The following is a 23812-nucleotide window of genomic DNA, read 5'->3' as shown; positions in this document are numbered from 1 at the left end:
AAAAATAACAAACTAATTTTTTTTAATCCCTAAATATTTCATTCTGAAAATCCCGAAATTAAAAAATAACATTTTTTTTGTATAATTTTTTTGCTTTGTTTCTACCTGAGCAGGGCGATGCGGTTGTCCAGAGAGCCAACTAACATGTCGGGGTAACTGTTGTCGTCCATGTCCATCCCTCCATTGATAGAGTAGCCGAAGGTCTGGAATCCCAGTGACTTACCCTCAATCACCTGCAGAGGGCAGCAGCGACACACTGAATTTCAACATACAGACACCTCGGGTAAAGTTTGACTTTTTCCACCACAGAATGTCAGATATTACCTGACTGGGCTCCATAGAGATTCCTTTTTTACTTCCCATCCATATGTAGACCTTTCCTGTGTCGTGGAATGGTGCTCCCACTGCAAAGTCTGCAGGCATTAAGAGTAAAGTGAAACATCTTGAGAGAACATGCACGGACAAATGGCTGAAAATAAACTAAGCAAAGTCTGTGTATGGGAGATATTAGTGCTCAAGGTGGCAGCATAGTACATATTTATCCGTCTGAAATGCAACAATGGATGTTGTCGTCACACCAGAGCATAAAAACACATAGATGTTCCTTTAGTATAATAAAACCAGCAGCAGGGTATGATGTTTGATTTGTCAACCGGGAGCTTTGAAAACCCACATTACGCATATGTTCATCACATGTAGGTGTGAAACAAATGCTGCGTTCAGGGTCATACCTTGGAATCCATCTTGGTTGACATCCCCGATGGCAGCCACTGCAATGCCGAACCCAGAGCCAGACGGACCCTTCAGCACCACTGTGGACTGATTCTGGAAAGATCCATTCTCATTCATGAAAATGTACACGGCTCCTCCCTGATCCTTCATACGGTCAAAGTAAAACGGTGCACCCACGATCAGGTCATTCCAACTGAAAGAGGCAAGAAAAGGAAAAAATATCTCTCAATATAAAAACACATGCGTTAAAAGCCTTGGTCCTCCCTAAATCAGTGGCTTTCTTTCATTTTATGTCCCACCCAGATCACTGCTTTTCATTTTTAATGTTTCTGATGTGTCCCATAAAGGAGCACTTTCTGTTTCTATGCTCCTAAACTGTGAAATACACTGATAAATCTTAGAATATTTTTTAAAGGAAAGGCCTTGTAATTCAGAGTAATCGTACAGCCTAATGCTATGAACTTTGTTTTTGCATTCTAATGCATGTTTGTATGAAGGTGCTATATAAATACAGTTGAACATTACATTCCCCGCATCTCAAATGGACGTAATCCCGATAATCCTACACACCCACCAGGTGTCTTTTGTGCATTAAAGGGAGGCACGTGAATTCACCATGATGTCATGATGAACACCTTATCTGAGCTGCTGAAAGGACACGTTTTCTTCTCTCAGTACATCAGTGTCGTGCATTCTCCGCATAACACAGCAGTGCATAGCCACAGAGCATTCGAGCATGAGACAGCTGAAGATACAGATACAGTTACAGTCAACCTACAGACACGTGAAAACATAACACTTCTTCTTTTCGATCTGTGAGTTTGCAGAAAGAAGCAGCCGTTTTCTTTGGCTCAGTTTAACCTTGATGCACTGATTCTTGTTCATTTGACGGCTATTTTGATTCCCATCTTGCAAAGTATGGGGTTCAAACAAGAAATGATGTGCCTATCTTCTAAATATACAATATCAAAGAATCAGTTTCACACTATCTGGTGTGCAGAAACGCACTCGTCATTGTTGAGGTCGGTGACTGCCAGGCTGTTTCCGAAGTAAGAGCCCACTTGTTCGCCGGGGAGGATTTGCACTAGCTCGATGTTGGTCACGGCCTTCCTCCCGAACATCACGGACCCCTTGGACTCGTACCTGGGAGCTCCTGTCACCACTGTGTAGTCATCAAGACTCAGTAGCTTCTGCTCTTCAAGAACTGAGTAACCTGTGGAAGAACGCATTTGAGATTCACAGTTAAAGAGAACATCTTGAAAGCAGATGAAAGTCACTTACAATTAAAGCTTCCCAGTTATTTCTCATTTTAACCAATATTTACCCATATAACTGTATCGTTTTTTCAGCTGTCCAAAGTCTTTGTCGGCACTGTCCCATTCATAGCCTGGATCTGGGTTTCTCCATGTTACGTGAACGTTTCCTTTATAATGAAGCAGAATCAGAAAGCAAATTTAAAATCAGCTTCACCCACAATGGACAAGTTTCCCAGACAGAGAGTAATCCCAGTGCTAGACTAACACCAGAATTCAGCAGACTTGCACAGAGTTTTAATCCCCCCTCAGTGAAACCAGCTCATTATTTCAGCATTAAGTAACAAAACACACAGTTTTCGGCATCAGCTCCCACCTTGCCATATGTAGCTGCCCGTCGCGCCCACGTACACATCAGTTTCCGTCATGCCGCCTGAGATGCCCATGTTGCACATGCCCTCAAAATCCATGTCGAGGCCGGGGTTGCAGAACTCGTAACTGTGAGTCTGCCACTCATCGTTGGAGTCATAGGTCAGGTCGTTGCTCCTCACGAAGCATTTTCCTATCATCCGCCGCTGCTCCTCTGTGCCGCCTTGCATGATCTTCACATAGCGATGCCCGCATGCCTGGACACCAAAAAGGAGTGTGAACGTAGAGACTGACTGTTATAACGACAAATGACACCATTTACTGGATAAAGACAAACTAAAGCATGCAGTACTGTTAAAACTGAATGAAAATGAATGACAAAGAGGCTTGAAGAAGAGAGTAGAGGCTGCTGCTTTCATGCCAGCAGCTTCCAGCAATTAATATAGTGTCAGATGTGTGGTCCAGTACACTACAAATTGTAATTAATCAAATCGGAAGGTCACAATAGTTAGTTTACTAATATGCATGTATACATCAAGACAGAATACAGGATAGTATCGTGGTATACAACTGCACACGATGACTGCATCGCGATACATTGATTCTGCAATACCTGATACACTAAAATCATCTATGATACATGACGTTATCTATGTGACTGAAGAAGAAAAAACATCCCTAAAAAGGTCAAATGCAGGAATGAATTATGTATTCACTGAAATGTGGTGTCAGTGTGTGTGTCTGATACATTATTCAATTTCATCTTGCTTTACTTTCCCCACTGTCCACCATGGGAGCTACGTTTTTCTTTACGCCATTGCAGGGAGTCATGAAGTAACTGATGATTCCAACTGTTTTTCCGTGTTGAGCTCCTGCATGTTTTGGTGACAATGTATGCATTGGCCATATATAATGCATAGAGGAAATTATATAATGTACCACTGTATTGATGAATTGTCTATCCCCTAATAGAAAAGCATATAATAGACCTACTTTATTGATCCCCAAGGAGAAATTCTGATAAATTGCTCCAAAAACAAAGAAAACATTTATGAACAATTCATCTCAAAATCTCTCCAGAAAACCTAACTTTTACCCTGATCGTAATTCTGCATGACATTTCCTCCCTGTATCCATGTCAAATTAAATAAATACTGCAACAAGTCCAATATGTCGTCTATGACACTAAATAATGAAATAACCAGGGTGTCCTCTCAGCCCCTCGATACTCGGTGTTGCTGTGTTGCATATTAAACTAACAGAATAAAACAGGGTGTCATCTCACCAGCACACGTCCTGCCAGCTGACCCCTCTGGCTGGCCACCGTCACGCCCAACCACATGCCCTCCACCATCTCGGACGGATTTGCTGTGGATGTGTCACATGGCTTGGGGTCAAGTTTTGAAGTACAAGTTAGAAACTGCCAAGCAAGTTAGTGCTGACTGCAAGCTAATTACACAAGCACTGGCTCAACTGTCTACGCCTTCATTTCTTTTTGACACTATAAACCATGCTTTGTTTCCCTGCTTTGTGTTTTATGAAGAGATTAGACAGCTTTAATGCTGAAGTTTCACAATCAGATTTCTAATGTGAATCACGACAGTAGGCAGTCCACCATGTTAGATCATCTATTCCACTGAAAGAAACACTCAGCATGAACATAGTCACAGGGAAACCAACCCAAACAGTGAAGCTTCACTCAGCCTGGATCATGCCCCGACAAATATTAACCACAAAAATGCGCTGTGACTGCAGCAGCAGCCTTCCTAACCTCAACATTAAAAGTGATGCAGAATCCTCCTATTATGGTTTCTGCTTGTAGCCTTGAGGGTATGTATGGAGGCGGAAGGGGGGATTAAGTCTATCATTTAATAACCATCAATTAAGAAATGATGCACTTTCAGAGTTTTTGAATGTTTGAGCTCGTCACATACAGTAGGTGCAGCAAATGATTGAGAATGCTATGAGGCATGAAGGGAAATAGAGATTATTCGACAAACCAGCTCTGTCCTTACTGTAAGAAGAGGAAGTTAGCCGTTTGTCATTTGTAGGTTATCCTTTTCAGTTCCTCACTTGACAAGCAAGGAACTACACTTCAGTACCTGCATATGCTGCTGTGGAACACTCATTTTACATATTAAGGTCAGTTTCATGGGGAAAACCACTCAGCCTGTTAATATTACCACTAGAGTTGTTAAGGCTTGGGGTTCTTTTTCTACAAAAAAAAAAATATTACAAGCTGGAAATGTGGAGTTTGAAAAATTTATCTGTGTTGTAGGGAGGGTCTATCAAAAAAATGCTTTTGGGCAAATTGTTGCTAATGTAAGAGTTGGGGGAGTTTGCCCTTTAAGAAATGTCAACTTCTGCTGCTTGAAATCTGGCAATTATGTTATAATCAAGTTTAATGATGTACAATATCACTTGATTGCTTATGTGCAAAATAATTCTAGTGTTTTTTTAGCCATGCTAGCCCGGCTTTGCAGTCCACCATGCACTTTGGCTCAGACTACAGAATGTATATAAATGTATATAAAAGATGAGTGCGTTCTTTCTAAAAGCCAGCAGGGGGCAACTCCTCTAGCTGTGAAAAGAACCCAGATTAAATAGAAGTCTTTGAGAAAATAACTAATTCTCACTTGATTTATTACCTCAGTAATCGTTTTCTTAATGAGTTTATGGTCTCAAACACTATTTTAAAGTCTAATTTAGTACAGTATGGCTTTCATTTTGTCAGTTATGGTCTTATTTAGAGTAAAATAGACAATAAAAATGGCTAAATTCCAAACTCAGGGCCTCAAAACAGTAGTCCACAAAACAACTGGGTGGCATCCCGATGGCTACATCCATATTTTATGTACATTTTATCCAGCTGGAAATATCAAAACAACTGCAGGGTGGTTTGGCATCACATTATTTTTACAGACTTATCCAATTGCCAAACGATGAAACATAATTCCTTTTGTGATTCCTTAACTTTTCCACTAGAGCTTGTACTTTTGTGTGATTGTCAACCCCTATTGAATGTCTTTCTACGAAATCTTGTGAAAATATTCACGTTGCTTATCAGAATGAATTTTCAATTTGCCATTGGTGATCTTGTGATTTTTTTATCGACTATAGTGCCACCATCTGGTCACAGAATCTTTGTCCAATACTTTGGTATTCAAGAAGTACTTGCAAAACCATTGACGTTTCCATCAGCCTCAGATGTACATTTAAATTAAGAGGCTGCAAAGAGTAAACATTAAACCTACTAAATATGCAAATGTGAACACACAAGCATTCTTATTAGAATTTAGCTGAATGCAACTCTCACACTGTTCCTGGATACACACTGCTGCTGACATGGCTCTAGTCATGTTTTCACATCAGTGCTAACTCCTTGGGCTCACTCAAATCTGTTATAATACTGCGACTCTGCATTCCCCTGTTAAATACCAAAACAACTAATCACGTCAGAGAGCTCTGCTTACTTGTGCTGACCAGGTCCATTCTGGAGCAGTCTGTGGAGTCTGTGGTAACGGGACAGGAGTAGACGGCACCTGTTTCGTTGACATTTTTAAGAGATCGGGCTTTCTCTTTGGGTGCTCCTGCAAGAAGTCTACACACACACAGACAGAAAAAGAAAATATTAGATAATATCAGAACTGTGTCATGGTGTTGGAGACGATACAAAGCAGAGACAGTAGCAGCGACACAGACGATTTAACAGATAGTGTTTCTAGTCCAAACACAGAAAATGTATCCTAGAGCTTCAAGTTCTAGTATATTTGAATATACACTGTGTTTTTCATCCAGCATTCAACAGTGGGATAGTTTGCCCTAATAAAATACAGGAATTATAGGTGACACCTGAGACACTGTGTATTTATTCAGCTTCAAAAAAGGAAGCCAAAGACAGAGTGAAGCAGTCAGATCATGACCCGTGACAAGTCTGGGCACCACACATACAAAAACAGACTCACAAAGTGACCTCTTGGTGATGGAACCAGTCTTTTTGTCCACTCACACAGACACTCCCTACATCAGCGCCTTTTAACACTCCACACAACTTTGAAGTACAGGGATTATTCCTCTCCAGTGATCTGTGCTGGAACACACTGTTTACCGTCAGCAAAAGATTAATTAGCTCCACTTTGTAGGTGGAAGGTGTGGACAGTGTTGTTTATAGTGTGTGTGTGACTGACATATAACCTGCTGTAGTGTGTCCGGAAACAAAAGCTCATACTGGTGTAGTCTGAGTGTGTAATTTAAGTGGGTCATTCATTTCATTCCAACTTTCCGAAAAACATCCATAGCTGGTTTAGTTCTGACATTGAATTTCTACCATTGTTACTGGCAGTGGTGAACAGAGGAAAATGGAAAATGGTGAGTCAAGCTTATGAGCATATTAACCTCAACTGTAAGGCAGCTGCCTCTCGTATACGCACTGATAAGTGAGAATAAACACAGATAATGGGTGTAGACTTAAAAATACACCTTCACAGTAAGGTCATTGTGCCCCCAAGTTAAAACATCTCTCATGAGTCAACCCGACTTCAAGACAGATCTTGTTTTTGCTTTGGGAGGTGGAACATGACAGAAAGATGTGGAAAGCTGCTAAAGTCTGAGGATAAACATGAAAATTTTACAGATTTTGCAAAACCTTGTTCTTGGTGAGAGACGCATGCTGAGATATTGTTACATAGTTTGTTTACCACTATATAAACACAGTGACAATGTGTACCAGGCTCTACCACTATACCATAGCTGACTGTATTACTACACAAACTTACATTGACAACATGCCTCTTTATTACTTGCTATCTAATCATAAGAACCTATCAAGAGCCCAGACAGAAATATTTCCTCTTTGATGTGCCACCTGGGCATGAAAAGACTCAGACAAACTTTGTCCTAGCGTGGGAATTAGTCATCAGAGCAGAATCCCACTGATTTTAGATTTAATTATCTTATTACCTTAACTGAAAGTTGTTCATCTGGAGGTGACAAATGTTCTGATCTCAGGTCAGAGGCTGCGACACACAATATAACCCAATCTGGTCTCTTTACACAAAGCAGCCATGTTTAGAAGTCAAATGGTCCTTGGACTATTTCAGAAGAAAGTATCATTTTCTTCTGCTTTTTAGGAACACTGACATTTTCCAGCCAGCTTTGTGTCATTTGAAACAGAAAGGTTATCCCTTCTTTCTGCTACCAGATGGGCATTATGAGCAATGAATCAGTTATCTTGGTGTGTGATGACAAACAGGAAGAGCCAAGATGGCCTCTGAGGGGCAGCAGCTTCCAGTGGACTGGGAGGAAGAGGCCTTGGTTCGGGAAATCATTCAGTAATGCAGACAGTAACTAAGATTCCACAGAGGTTTGCAGTAGTGAATGGGACTGACAGATATATGGAGAAGAGCCTCAGAGTGAGGCTTTTGAGACCCATTCTTCAGTACATCTGTGTACATGTATGTGCATCTGTGCTTCCATACTACAAATAATGTAACTGTGTTTTTCTGAACACATGACTTACTTTTCTGTTCCTATAACTATTAAATTAAAAATCATGGTCACCCAAAATGTTTTTCAACTGTGAGCAGCACACAGTGTCTCAAAACGCCAGCTTACAAGGTTAACAAGTCTTGTGGGAAAACCAAGCCTCACAATGCCTTATGGGGAATTATGCAAAGCATTTATATGCAGAAAGAAAGCACAAGGCCAAGCCTGGGAGTGAGCAACCTTTGTGTGTTATCAACAGCATTCAGTGTGAACTTTACTCACACTGAGTAGAAATTATTAAGAAGTGGGACAGCACTAGTCACGTGTGCTTTAAGGGCTCGGTCAATCTTTGCTGGCTGAGTTCTGGTTGAAGCAAAAGACCTGTTAATCCAACCTCATAAACATACTCTCACCATCTCAGTGTCTGAGCAGAGCCACGTGGGTCGCCTGTGTTTGTTGTGGAAATTCAATGCAGCTGACTGACGCCATGAGGTTTGACATACAGTGAGGACAGACCTGAAATCAGCAGGATTTTCAGGTAGCAGGTCTTACTGTGTAAGTTTATGTTGATGTACACTTTACAGGATTACTTTCATCAGAATTCGGGAGATAAGGTAATTTGTTTTGATTTTATATTTCCTCTCATGTGTGGGCCAGTAGCTGGTTAGCTCACCCTGTTTCCAGTCCTCTAATGCATTTTAACCTTCAGGCAGGTTCTACACAGCCCTTTACAATGGGTTTCTCATTCACTCATTCACACATAAGGGTCGGACAAACAATCGCACTCAAATGGAAATTGAGATTTAAAACAATGTAATTGTTAAATCACATGAGCTCCAATTTAGATTATAAGCTATGTATCTGTAAAGAGAAATGGCATCGATTCTCTGTAGCCCTTGCTGCACTCCTTAAAAGATATAAAACCCTGGATGGACTTAAACTTTCTGAGGCTGAGAAAGTTTAAGTCTATTTGTTATGTTTAGTCAGCTGGACCTTTTGGATGACCCTGACGCTACTCTTGGCCATTTAGTTTCATACAATCGATCTTTTGTGACAAACCTCGGAGTGATCTTTGACAGTTCTTTCAAAATTGACCCACAGATCACCTCAGAGGCCGGGACTATTATTTGTTAAGACTTTTAGCCAAGGTGAAGGAGGCCTATTTCTGCCCTAAGGAAGCTATTCACACCTTTAATTCCACTTGGTTCGGCCACTGTAATTTCTTCTATGTGGACGTAAAGCACATAGTGGAATGGGCTCAATGTGTATGGACCTAACTCCACTGCTTTTCTCTCTGATTTAGGATTGATTTTAAGATTTTATTGTTAGAATTTAAAGATTTAACAGAGTTGGTGTCACCTTATTTAGCAGAACTCGTAGATCTTCATAAACCAGTTAGAGCACTGAGATCAACCAAACAGATGCTTCTGGATGTTCCGAGACCCAGGCACGAAAACAGAGACGATCGAGCCTTTGCAGTGGCTGCTCCTTATTTCATTTTCATGTATGAACACCCATCTTTTACGGTGTTGTACCTTTTTAATTCATCTTATTCTGGCATCTTTGTATTCAGATTTAGCTTGAAGTCATGACGTTTTATGGCCTGCTATATCAGTTGTACAGCACTTTTGTTCAAGTTTCGTTTTTTCAAATTTTCTTTTTAAATAAATTTGACGTTTACTTTGACCCAGGGTTTAAATTGTTTTCCCCAAACCCTTCAGTCCTAATGCACACTCACACACCAAGCTGCCATGCAAGGTGTTCATCTGCTATCAGGAAAGTTCAGTATCTTGCCTAAGGACACTTTGGCATGGGGAGCAGTCAAGGACTGAACAGGTTAGTGGACACCTGAGCCACAGCAGTGCCCATTAGCTTCATATTTACTGCAATAAGAGCGATATTAGTCCTCTCGTCTAACAAGAAGGTCAATAAGCTTTTTTCCTAAAACGCTAAACAATGCTTAACAATAATATGAGCTGTCTAGTCTCATGATGACCATGGATATATGAAGGAGGATAATGAAGAATTCCTCTTTTCAACAAACAACCCAACCAGACCGAACAACCAATTACTACAATGTCCTTCACATTGCTGCTGAGGTGAAAACCTTTGTCCAAAAGTAAATTTTTCATTATCTAAAAAGAGCTGTGTTTAGCCTGATAAACTCACATCTTCTCACTTTTATGTAAGAAGGTTGGCAGCCTCTTTTGCCCACATGAACCTGACACAAAGAGCTGACTAGACCATGACAGCACACCTCATATTCCATTCTGTTCCAACTGCAACATTGTGTGCTCTCCTCCTATCTCCTTCCCTGCTCATCACCTCCTCATAAACAGTCTGTCAAAGGCCCAGCCGAGGGAAGCGGGGGGGTGGGCAGCTGCATTCCTACTCTGAGGACATGTTGAAATTCGCCCCTTCTGCCTAACAAGTGATCGAAACGGCTGGCTAAACCAAACATTTACTATGGCAAGCACACCCAGCTAAGGTGAGCGCGGCTGCATTCTTCACATCAGGAGTAAGAAAATCCCAGAAGAAGGGAGTTAGATGAACTACTGTAACTCCATATCAGTGGTGTTAAGCTAAACAAACAGACGTCAGTCTATCCATCTATCAAAGACTTGTTGGTTTAGTAAACAAATGTCAGACTCGACACAAATAACCCCTTGGTGGTTCATTAGAAATAAGCCATAATCGCTCTCTACGCTCTTACCCCCCACCTGACTATTTGTGAGTCACAATAACACCAACAACAGTGAAACCAGGAAATCCAACTTAATTAAAGATGACTAAACCCTTTTGGATGACATTTCCTCTCCAACTCATAGGCTTTTGGAAGATTTACAGGAGGAGACAGTGTGTAGGACAAGTACATTCATTTTCATCTGAATCCAGTTTGAACCGGACTGTCATAAGACGCATGACATACGTATATAACAGTCACACAGCTTTTCACCTTCAAAAACCCTTGTCCTAAACGTCAAGAAATGTAAATGTTTAAAAATGGGTAAGTGAGAGAAAATGTGTGACAAAGTGACCTAGATGGAAAAAGGAAATGTGAGTTTAAAAAAAAAAGGAGCAAAAGTGAGAACATTGTGCTTTTCGCTCATTGCTTAACACACTGTATTTGTGTAGCGTGCGTCCTGTATGGCTGTTGTGAATGAGTATGTCAGCGTTGCACAAGCGGTTGATCACCTTCCAGATAAAGCTTACGGCAACCTGCTTGTCATAGGGTGCGGCTGTGGCCCTCAGGGCAAAGAAAAAGAAAAAAAATCTGCAGGTTCATGTTCAGAGAACCTCAGGGCCCGTTTTTCACTAACAGGCATGAACTCCCACTAGACAAACTACTGAGAAAGATATTCACTATATGCAACAGGAGTTGACTGACCATCCACCTGCCAGTCATTGAATTTGATAGTTAGCATTTTTCCCATTATGTATTCATGATTTTTGAACCAGTTACCAGTAAAATAATTGAACAATGCACTGCTTTAGCTTTAATGCAGCCGCCTTTTCTTATCTATAGTCACCATTCTGTAGTCTTGAGCAATCCACCAATAGCACTATCTCACTGAAACAAAAGAACTTGAAAGAAGTTTTGTGTTTGAGATATTCTAAATGACACCAAAACTTTCACTTTTTCCTAAAATGTATATTGATTATTGGTCTTCTAGATCGTTAATAATCAGTTTAGTCCCAGATGCAGCTATACAGTCAATCCCTAAAGTCACTGTGTGTTTCTAGTTTATTCTTGTACTGCCTTTATCTTCTCCTACTTTCTCCTTTGGAGCTGCTGTAACAGTGAACTTTCCCCACTGTGGGATCAAAAAAGTTTAACGTTATCTTTATCTTCATTACTCTGTATCCATTTCAATTTCAACCCGTCTACAATCCTGTACACTACTGCTGACAAATTCAGTGCAATAATTTAGCAGAATGAGGTCACAGGGCATCAATTAGTAAACACAACAACCAACATACGTACTTGAACCCGTCATGATTCTGTTTTGCTATGTCATGTGGCCACTGGTTTATCGTGTCTCCAGTTTAAAACGCAATGCTTCAGTTTACTTTTGCAAGGCTCATTTGAAACAAGTAAACATGCGCAGTTGTTGCCTTTGTTATAATGGTGTTAATGGATGAGAATACAGATGGAGGGACAGTGAAAATCAGCAGTTCAGTGGAGAGTCACTGATATAAGGAGAAAACTAAACTTATTACAAAAACTCATGAAATATGTGAGGATTTTCAGTGCAGGTTGTGTAAAACTGGAGAACTAAACTTCACCCGCTGACGACGTGAGATGTCATGTTGATTCACATCAAATACAGAACACATATCTGCTTCCCTAAATGACCACAGAGGCCTGAAAAGGGAAGCTGCTCATAATGAGGTCATTTCTGTACAATTAAACATGTCTGCTGGTGAGGTCTATGCAGGTGCATCACCTGGAGGTAAAGATGAAAACATCATAATAAACTACAGGCTGTTGAGCTCCTGCACATCGTTCTGTATGACTCCCACTGCAACACAAGGTGGGTCAGCAAATTACTGAACAAGTACAGGCAAGGAGCAAATGCACAAAATGATATTAATCCTCACCCTTAATCTTAAAATCTCACCAACAGACATGCAGATACACAAAAAAGCACACATGCTCACCGACTGCATCAGGACTGTATAAGGATATTGCACTACAGTCAACTCATATTGATTCCAGGGAAACATCGGCACTTAGACCTTCTAAGCAAATAAATGGAGACAATATTGAATAGGGCGACTCAATTTTCATATTGAATTAAGTAAAAGGACAAGCAGAGAGTGGGCAGGAGATTTTTTTATGCTCTTATAATGACGTAATGACTTCGATGAAAGATGAGAAGCTGGCTGATATGACAGACATGATGTGTTACAGTGGGGTCCGCTGTCACTGTGCTGATGGCATAAAGTCACATGATAAATGTGAGTGTTTCTCTGCACCCATTGAGGTTTCACTGTAGTGCAACACTGATAAGTTCATTGTACTTTCAGGAAACTCTCTCACTAAACAATATGCGGGGGTGAGTGGGCACATTGCAATCAGGTTATTCACAATAAGCACGCCTAGTTGTTAGCACACTTCATACATCTCTGCACGTAAAGAACCTGGTGAACGGATGAGTCATCTGTGGTCAAACAATGATAAATCCACCTGATGTAGGTGGAAAAGCACTGGCCATCCAGACTCACCGCCATCTGTTCTTCTTGTGGCTTTTTTGTGCCTTACAACTGTAAGATATTAGTATATTATCGGTATATATGTCTAAGATTCCATCACGAACAACAACATCCAACCACAACTTAATCATTACAACCATCAGCACACAAAAACATCTATGTTACAGATCTACGGTCCAACAAGATGGAACAGATTTCACTCTGCATCTCTTTGTGAAGACTTCAGCATGAAGGGGGTAAATATTTAACCAGCGTGCACAGAGTGAAAGGCAATGTGTGCACACCCTGCACTCCCTTCAGAGGACAGTTGAGGTTTAACTGTAGTTTCATAAAAAACAAACTCCACCAGGGAGGAGACATATCGAGAATACAGAGTGTAGCAGAGCACGTCAGCACTGCCATCTCTTTTTTGTTTCTTTATGTATTTTTTTCTAAATGCTCGCTTTTCTGTCTCATTCTCCTGAGATCACTGACTGCTCCTGAAGTTCAGGGCTGAGATGAAAACAAGCGAGCTGTTTTTTAACTTGCCCTCTCCCCTCTGTCAAGTCTTCTGAGGCTGCTTTCAACCTTATATGACCTGTCTTTTTATTTTAAGCAAAGAAGCAGAGGCTGCACAGACATGGAAAACAGATGAAATGTGTTACTGTCATCATTGTGTATGACTTGTACTGCATCTTTTATTTTCTTTATTAAGTGTATGTAATCAGTCAATACTATTTACTATATATTTTCATGGATTTTTCAACACATTTAGAGTTCTACTTCAGATTTAGCTCATTTGTTTGACAATGTGTTACTGTGTTTCTGTGTCCAACAAACTGCTCCAAGTCGACTCTAGTTGGAATAAAAATATAAAAAAAAATTTTATTGAGCTGATAAATTTTAATTTTGTAACAATGGGGCATTTCTGAAGTAGACACAATTGTTAATAAAAAGAATGAAATCTCTAAATAAATTTAAATATCAGTCTGCACCTGCACACAGACACCCAGACAGTGTAGCAGAGCATCTCAGCTGGACAAACATCCTGTTTGAAGACCACCATCTGCCTTCAGTGAATCAGTAACAGGAGAGCAAACTCATTTAAACCCCAGTCTGACAAATTAAACATGGCAGGTCATCCCCTGATAATAAACTAACTCACTTTTCATTAGCAACAAGTAAAACCTTGTCTGGCAAGGACAATGTTATTTTGGCTCAAGTTCGGTCGTGTAAGTTCGCCCACCAGACGTGTGATGTAAGCGCTGCTACACGCGATTTACAAGCACGCACAAACATGCTATCTACCAAACTGACATGGAGAAATACACACAAAAGCCAAAAAGAAAGAGGAGTACACACATGCAAAGCCTCACACAGCTGGAGTGCGTCTGGACACATGTTTGTCAGTGACCCTGCAACACAGCAGCGTACATCATGCAGCCTGAATTCACAAGAGACTCACAGTATCAGTAACAGTGTTTCCATTAACATTGTGACCCCAGTCGTATGTAAAAGAGGGGGTGGAGGGGGGTGGGGTATACAGGTGGACGGCCGCAATATGCAATGCTGCACTGAAGCTGACAGCAACACTAGCGTGCCTGCTAAGTGCCAAGTCTCAGATATTACTCAGCCTATATAAAAGCGGTGCAGGTGTGTGCATGGAACATCTGCATTTACCTGCTGAGGCCCCTTGGAAAACTTCCAATGACTGATATGCCATCTTTCACTGTTATATATTTCATTTAGTTTTGTAATTTATCACAAGTAAACGGCTGGAATTTCAGATAATTTTGCCAGCTCATTTTGTATCTTTAAAAACGCTCGCATAAACCGACTTCCCCGGACACATACCAGCTGTAAACCGATACCTCAGAATCATTTCCCCTCTTCAAAGATGAAAAATGCTGTGAAGAGGGAAAAGGTATTGAAGCACATAGTTTTTCTAGCTACAGATAGCCCTCATTAGCCCAGAGGCGAGCTGTACCAGCTCCTTTTCCATGCTGTTGAGGGCATTTGTACAACCAGGGGGAGAAAAGGGGATCTCTTACAGTTTTGTTAAGATAGAAACAGTCCTCGCTGCAGGTTTTCCCAATGAAAGCCCCACCATTGAGAATCTCCTCTGTGGAGATTAGCAGGAGGCCTGAGGTCCTGCTGGGATCCATTTCAACGTGTTATTAGAAGCCGTCATTCACTCTGCTGCTACACAAAATGCATTTCATGCCATTACCAACTGATTGGATACAGTGAATAAATACCTTAAAGATTAGGGCCAATCACCACGGACAGACTTGCACTTAACTCTACTGAGGTCTTGTACAGATTGCATTGGCTTTGCTTAAAACCATTTTAGCCTGATTGTAACCTACAAACCTACTTCTTTGTCTGGGTTTTCTGACTATTTATTATTTTTCCAGCTTGTTTTCATATTTTTTATGTTTGGAATATCATTTAAATAAGATACTCTTTATTGGCATTTAATAATGACTAAAAGCTCATTTTTTAATGCTTTATAAACTCTCACTTATGAGCTATTAGAGCAACTGTTGGCTTCCTTTCAAAAGCAACTGAAGCAAATGTGCTGAAAGTGCTTCATTGTGGCATGACACTAGTGCTCTGGTAGACCTACATTAGGGACAAAGACCACTAGCACTTGTCTAATGAGGAATGTTGGATCATGACCAAGTTCATACCCATCCTTTACATCACACTTTCCTCCAGCACATAACACATGAGCTCATTCCGTTCAAATTACAATCTATCTAAGAATCTATTTTTTAACATTAGACGTTGTCGCTGTCAACCAAAAACTGTATTTTATTTCAGTATCTACATTGGATACATTAAGCCACAGTTCCGATGAACATTCAGAAGCTTTTTGGTCTAACACAGTATGCTGTACATGTGTCATTAAAAAATTAGTAACCCCTGAAGTACACTGCAATTTATACAACAAAGGAAATTTACTGCTACAGCTAAGTGAGAAATCACCCCTCAAGTCCACCACAGAGGTTTTAAGATTCTAATGTCTTTCGTCTTAACTTTAAAGTTAGTCTTTGGTCATTAATTAATCTACTGAAAACTGATTTCTGTGTGTGAAAGGTGCGCATTCTAATAGGATCCCTTCCTGCCTTCAAATGGCTTAGCTGTACCTCTACACCGTTGCTTCACTAAGAGTGTGCTACAGCTCAAGCACACCAGCTCACCTATGACTGACAAACAATGGAAAACTACTCTACACTGCACAATGGCAGGTTGTAATGCAACCTACAAATAATGAAGTTATACAACCGTACATGTTTGAACTGGAAAGAGATTCTGGAGAAGGATTATGATACAGAAAGCCCTATCTGCAAGTTGATGAGATTGTTTAGGTACGTTACCATGGAATTCTGAATTTGTGTTGTTGAGACAGTCGTTGGTACATTTGAGTTTCATGATGAAAATTCACAGGAATTCAGTCGACTCCTTATTTCACCCATGACATGACCTCGATCATATAAAAACATCCTATGGACACGTTGATGAGGGGTCTTTATTTTCTTATTATATTTAACAGACCAAAATTGGAGTTTAGCACTATGAAGTGAGCATTCACTGACATCATCAGCTGCACTGCTTTAACTTTGCAAATGAAAGATTTTTTTTAAGGAATTAGATCATCATGTCCAAACAAACCGAGCATGTTCCTGTGCATGTTCTAACTGAACATCAGAACTGTAGGTGTCTATAAATCCTACAGCAGGCAGAGCAGTTTAATTTGCACCTCACAGCAGAAAGGGGAAGGCCCCGTCAAATTAAATGGCTGACTTTCACGGCCTCCGGCTGCTGTAGTCAGACAGAGATGTTCTGGAAAAGTAAATGCATTTCAGCTCTGAATAAATATTCATTAGTCAGTGGAACTAAATAATTTTCTCAGCTCACAGGGGTTTCCATCGATGAAATAGAGGAAACTTTTTCTAGTAAAGGGTAAACAAAACAAGTTTGTAATTTGGAAGGTTTGTGTGTGTTCCCCAGTGGTCCCTGGATCATCATTCTCACCCGTCTTGTCTCAACCTGAAACCTGGCAGGTTGTGACTGTGCACAGAAGGGTAATACATTCCAAGCATACCGTGGGGTCAGGGGACTGGAAGAGCCAATAGGTGGCCAGCTGACTGCCCAGTCCCTCCTCCCCACAACAGAGAACAAAAAAAGCCTTCTCAGGCAAAAAATCTCTAAGACCCTAAATTGGTGATTCAAAGAGAGAGGGAGAGGGAGTGGAGAGGAGAATACCCGGTACAAATTGGCCTCAGGTAGCTTTTAGATTATTCAGGTCCAGCCATTTCCCAACAAGAAGCAATGTTGTGGGTCTTCTAATTGGACATGGAACCCCCCTCAGTTCAAAATGCATTTTATAAATTGCCTCAGCTCAGCCAAAATATACTGCTAGTTTCAGACTAATTGGATAATAGCCTACATCTTAGAAGGGTTAAGGAAAAACTTTATTGCAGAAGTGGGAGTGGAAACCCTCTGTCTTGACTTTTATCCTGAACTCTGTCTGACTCAAGCATGCACAAAGAACGGCCACTTGAAACGTTGCACATGTCACAACTGGTTTATTAGCCCAGTTCTTGCATTTTTCAAATATTCACAGCAGTTCAGTGATGAGAAAACATGTCACTTACAGCTCTGTGGTGCAGTGAGACAGATCTGAGGCCACAAGAGAAAGCAGACAATACAGAGGAAACAGACACGACTGTAAAACCAGTCCAGCTCAAACATGGGAGACAACATCAGCACATTGTTATGTGTCTTTACAGAATCACAGACTATGTACAGGGGGCAGCAGGCTCAGTGCTGGAAGACTGTCTTTAGTGAGCATTGGTGACTTGCTGTCTGCGTCAGATTACAAGTGCAGGCAGATAGAGAGTACACTGTGGCAAAAGGAGATTCCACTGTAGGGGATCGACATACTACACCAAAACATTTCATGAGAAGAAAGGTCTTTCTCATGAGCTGACAACGAGAAAAAAAAACGCATTTACTGAGAAATTCAAAGTGAATTGGAGAATCCTTGGTGCAGGTGACCTAGTCTGACTCACTAGATGTAGACTATGGGTATAAGCTTGTCTTTGGACATGCGCTTTCTCCTCCCTTCCCACTATTAATGCATTACTATATTCTGAATTCCCTACACTATGGGAAACAACAACTATGTCTGAGTTATCAACTTACACAGTGAAACTTTCAAGTTTTGTCAAAGGTTCGGCAAAGCAGAAATGCAAGTTTTGACAGTCAACTACCCATTTTAATGTCAGTTCTCACCTACATGCATGCAAATGTTTCACCAAAACAATGCAACACCAAAACAGCCATTCCTTTTTTTTTTTTTTTTAGCCCTGTCCAAACAGGTGTGATTTATTTAAAGAAATACACCCACACCACTGCTTTATCTGTACTGATAGCAGATTGATGATGTGGTGCAGCCAGATCATTCTACACAGAAATGTTTTAGCACTAGAGAACAGTCTGACTCTGTGAGGCTAACACTAACATGCACCAAAAAAAATCACGTTAGTCAAAAAAATTAAGCTTCTGTGTATTAAATTGCTGATATCAATGCCATGATTTATTTATTTTTTTTGCCTCACACATGCTTCGATAATGTCAAGCTGGTGCAAAGGAAAAGGTGACAAGTCACTGTAAATAACAAATCTGACAAATTTAGTCAAAATTCACATCCATATATTGAATTAATTCATGTCACAATTAATTCAGGGTCCCTGATTAATTAGCTGCTTCTGTATGTGTAAGAAAGTTTTTCTCCAAAGGATCATTACACAAGCAACAGTATCGTTTTTCATTTTGGGAAATACTTGCTTTCTTTGAGAAAGTTAAATACGAAGCCTAATATAATTAAAACAGCCACACGCTAGCCTAAATATGAAACAACAGACAGCAGCAGGTTAGCTTAGCTTAGCATAACCACTGCAACCAGGGAAAACTAGCTAGCCTTTTGTTGTAGTTTGTGAGCTTTAGACTTCCGTAGCTAAACTATGTTAGCCTAGCTTAGCTCTTCTTGTTTCCAGTCTCTATGCTAAGCTATGTAGCTTTAAATTTACAGCAGACATGACAGTGACATCAGTGTTCTCATTTACTGCAAGAAATTGAACAAACTAATTTTATTATTCTTGAATTAAATGTCTGTGCCATTAATTTCTGAAATGAAGCCACCAAAAGGGATTTTTTTTTCTTGCCACTGTCGCCTTAAGGCTTGCTCTGGGGGTTCAGGCATACGGGTCTGTAAAGCATCTTGAGACAATTTCAACTGTAATTGGCGCTATATAAATAAAACTGAATTGAACTGAATTGAAAGTCACCAAATTAAAATGGACAAAATGGCATACTCTGAATTTCACCACCAACCCTGCTGACTTCATTGATCTTGACAGGCTTTATGGATTTTGTATAGATGTGAGCATCATAGTCACCCCATATTAGTTTTAAAAGATACATGCTAACCAAATCAGACTGGCCAGGTCAGATAGGCCAACTAAGCACAAATTTGCTTCTACCGATGAGTCTTTTCACAACGTCCAAGTCCCTACAGGCCAGCAGTCTCATTATCCAAGCCATGTGGTCCTCTACTTGGGTTTCAGACTGTGGATGGTGACTCCATCCCTCTGGGGACAAGGCCAAGATGGCACATTGATCATATGTCAGCTGGACACTGCTATCCACTTTACTAACTGGGGAAATCTCTGTAATGCACATCAACCCGCCACTTTGCAGAGATTAGGCTGATAAACTTTACATTCTGATTCACTTCGCTGCTGCTGACAAGACAGAGGAAGTGAGCTCTAGTTTGCAATTTTCTTCCTGCCTCACTCTTCAAAGCAGAACGAGGACACAGATAACAGCACGTTGTGAACATGCTGTGTGATCGTGAACGCGGAAGGATGAAGGGTTCCACTGTAATCTGCCGAGTGAAATCCTACACTAAACAATGATAGAGCTTTCATTAAAGACGCTGTAAAGGAAGACAGGAAAGATGTGTCAGACACATTCATGTCCTCGAACATCAGCTAGGCATATTCTTAAAACAAAAGCATTTACATTCATGTAAATTCTTTCAAGCACTGTTGACTCTGTATATGTCTTAGTAATAGCAGCCCACAGTGTTACAGGCCAGTAAACATGTTTATTAGGAAACACATTTCTGTCTAGCTGAATGCATAGCCTTAGAATTTAGAAAGAGTAAAACATCAAAAAGGAATTTAGTCAAATCAGCTTGTCTTATCGAGTTTACTTAATGTAAATATATGAATTTTGTTCATTTTATAGTTTATTCAAATGCTAGTTTATATTTTGAAGGTGTTTAAAAACTTAAAAACACAAGTTCTTATAACTTGAGCCATTTTTACTTAAAAATGATGAATTGAATGAATGAACAGCTGACAGTTCTTTCAACTCATTAATTTAAGTTTCTATGAAACTAAACCAGCACATAAGCAGACTTCCCAGTATGCACTGTTAGAGAATTAGAATTTCCCAGGGACTCTTGTTTTGGCATTTGGAGAAGAAATACTTGGTGGAAACTTGCTGTGTGTCTTTGTTCCTTTCATAAGAATCAAAGCAGTTCTAACTATGACAAAGTATACCATCAGTCAGACTTCTTGTTTATAACACTACAACCAGGAGCAGCCTGACAGATTGTCTTTATACTATGTTAAAAAAAATAAATTTAAAAAATGGTAAATGGAGAAGAAACACTTTAAACTTGTAAATGTAAAAGAAAGCAAGTCTTTTTGCAACTATAGTGTGTGACTAGTTGATTCAAGTTAATATTTTACATTTAATGAGCTTATTTTACCAAGTTCACTTAATTTAGTTTCACACAATCCATGAGAACTTATGTTTCTAAGGTGAGTAAAAAAATATTTACAATGTACACCTCTCACATTATAAATGCTGAATATAACAATATGCTATTTTTCATTTCCAGAGTTTAATTCCTGTTTATATCCCTGACAGTTCAATGTATAGTTTGCAGGCTAATGGTCTTCATGCTGCTCTTCAATCCCATCTGTGTAAGTTGTCTGTTCAACCAGCGCCGGCTTCCAAACTAGTAATGTGATGTCACAAATCTTGTTCAGCATTAAGCTCAAACTCACGCTTTAAGCTCAGAGAAACTTCCCAACAATCGTCCAGTTGCAAACTCTGTATACTACATACTAGCAAGGCAACACAGATCAAAACATATGTTTGGGTCTGAGGTGGGTGGGGGTGGATAAAAGAATAAAGGACACTTGTCGCATTGGAATCACCTTAGACTACTGAGCTACTGCTCAGAACAGTTCACCTGGTCCAGATGTTTCTAGAAACAAAGCAGGTACGATTAAATATAAATCTCATTATCCATTAACAGTAAGACAATGTCAGGTGCTTAGACTGTAATGGATGAATGTCAGCTAAAAACACTTGAAATAGAGAATTTGTGCGCAAAAAAGAAAAAAAATATGGATTATAAATATTTTAATAGCCCTAATTGTGTAGAGCACAGCCCAACAGTCTAACAGCTCACTGTCTGAGGTTTTATGTGGCTGGTTTCCAGTGCACTTCATTTAAAATGCTCCTCACAAAGATTTAGAGCAAACACATGCAGAATAATCGCATTATATTTCTGACAGTGAAAAAAGTGTCTCTAATGTTAGGCCTAAATAAATCTGCAGCAGTTTAAACCTGCACTCTGCTGTCCAGCAGGTTGTTACACTGAGAGGAGCCACAAAAAGAGCAGTGTGAGATGCAAAGGGACTCTCTGGAAGCTTTAAATGGACTCTATAAACGGGCGACAGGTGGTAAACGCACTGCTGCGCTCTCCATAGCATAACCGCTGTTATTTGTTTTTTGTTTTGTTTTTTTTACTTAAATGTGCACAATGAGCTTCTCTGATGCGCATAAAAGGGGCTATTAGTCGTGAGGTGCGCGTAACCTGCTCGACATCCTCTAATATTTTCTAAAACATGCACATGCGACAACTTACAGGTATTTATTGGAGCCCTCCGTCTGCTGATGCAGAGCCACAGAGAATCCAAACAGGCTCCCTTTGGTTTTCCCCTCTTTGATCACCGGGAAGCGTTCATCGATATTAAATCCGCTGCAGGTTCGCGTCCCCTGGTACACGCATAAAACAGCGCAGAATAATAGTCTCGGAGACATGTTTAGGCTGTGAGTCCTTCCCCTTCTCCAGTGCAGTCGGGCTTCCACGATCAGCGTGGGTCCGGCCACGGCTCTCGGTCTCCCGCACTGAGCTCCAACAGGTAGCTGCTGCTCACAGAGACCTCCCCATGGAGAGCCGCTGTCCCCGCTGCGCACTAACTGTCCCTGCCTAGGTGTCGGAGTCTGCCTCTCTCTCTCTCTCTCTCTCTCTCTCTCTCTCTCTCTCTCTCTCTCTCTCTCTCTCTCTCTCTCTCTCTCTCTCTCTCTCTCTCTCTCTCTCTCTCTCTCTCTCTCTCTCTCTCTCTCTCTCTCTCTCTCTCTCTCTCTCTCTCTCTCTCTCTCTCTGCCCTCCCTGATCTCCCTCCTTCCTCTCTGCCCTCCACTCATCTGAAACAAGTGCATTCACTCTGCCACAGTGCGGTTACCGGTGTGAAATCTCGCCTTTCCGCTCCCTGTCTGTTTCTCTTTGACGCACGTGTTTTTGCTTCCCACCGACAGACGAATCACTCAAAATCTGCAAGTTCTTATAATGAAATGACTTAAAGCTTATTTCTAAACAATATACATGAAACAATATTATGATGCTGTGGCTTTTGGCTCAATAATTTCAGCAATTCCTTGCCAAATGCATTGAAAAACCGCCATGATCGGTTCTTTACGCCTGTGTAGCAGTTGCAGAAAGTTTATTGCTTGAAGTTTGTGCTTTCTAGTTTCAATCCAGAATTTACTAACAATTCAGTGACCTCAATATGTTTTTTCCCCCCACATTTAAATATAAACTTACATGAGACATTGCATGTAACATGAGGACACAGTTGGATATTGTGACTGATTCTAAACGTGCTGTGCTTGACTCTCAAAATATTAAACTTAATGATTAATCAATTAATGAATTAGTGGTCAACTAGTAAACTAATTGCCAACTACAATCAATTAATCTCTGAAAGTGTCTGATTCCTCCTTCCTAAATTTGAATATATATATTTTTACCGTCCTGTCCTTTGTAACATTAAACTGAAGATCTTTGGGTTGGGGGATGCCATCTTTGGCTTTGAGAAACACAAAACAACACTTTCCAATATTTTATCTACCAAACAACTAGTCAATCAGTTAAGAAAATAATCGATGGATTAGTTGGCAATGAAAGTAATTCTTATGTACAGCCTTCAACTCGACTTTATTGGACCTTTTACTGTTCCAAAACTGGGTTTTTATTGCATTAGAATTAGCTCATTTGCTTATGAATTATTATGAAATTCTTTCAGTGGGCCTGGTTTGTTTTATGAACATTGTCATAATGAACTGTGAAGTCACATGAGACATTAGATGCAGCATCAGCACAGTGTTAGATATTGTAATCTGAATTTGCCATATATGCCTCTCAGATATATTAAACTCATCGCATGCTGTAACAATTAATGGAATAATAAATTAGGTTTCAACTATTCAGTTAAAAGCCAATTAGTCTGATTTATGAATTAAAAGTGTCTCATTGCAACTTCTGAAATGTGAATATTCTCAAGTTTCTTCACTCCTCTGTGACAGCAAACTGAAAATCTCTAGGTTGTGGGATGTCATCC

The 23812-nt window shown here is 40.2% G+C and overlaps 1 protein-coding gene across 2 annotated transcripts in view; it reads right to left on the bottom strand.

Moving 5' to 3' along the window:
- The window catches only part of itga3b (integrin, alpha 3b), a 34560-nt gene extending 12135 nt beyond the window's left edge, over positions 1-22425 (bottom strand). Inside the window, exons 1-9 of one of the 2 annotated variants that reach the window (XM_055004605.1) lie at positions 22057-22425; positions 5828-5955; positions 3640-3722; positions 2362-2611; positions 2057-2155; positions 1741-1945; positions 732-925; positions 325-413; positions 106-233 (exon numbers count right to left, since the gene is read on the bottom strand). In XM_055004605.1, the coding sequence (XP_054860580.1) occupies positions 106-233; positions 325-413; positions 732-925; positions 1741-1945; positions 2057-2155; positions 2362-2611; positions 3640-3722; positions 5828-5955; positions 22057-22232 (1352 nt within the window). In that variant the 5' untranslated portion in view covers positions 22233-22425. The remainder of the gene's footprint in view (positions 1-105; positions 234-324; positions 414-731; positions 926-1740; positions 1946-2056; positions 2156-2361; positions 2612-3639; positions 3723-5827; positions 5956-22056) is intronic. The other variant, XM_023273191.3, reaches the window with a different exon arrangement.
- Positions 22426-23812: the final 1387 nt, after the last annotated feature.

The sequence above is a fragment of the Amphiprion ocellaris genome, chromosome 18 (genome assembly GCF_022539595.1).
Source record: "Amphiprion ocellaris isolate individual 3 ecotype Okinawa chromosome 18, ASM2253959v1, whole genome shotgun sequence".
In the NCBI taxonomy this organism is placed as follows: Eukaryota; Metazoa; Chordata; class Actinopteri; family Pomacentridae; genus Amphiprion; species Amphiprion ocellaris.
This window is presented reverse-complemented; position numbering and strand designations above follow the sequence as displayed.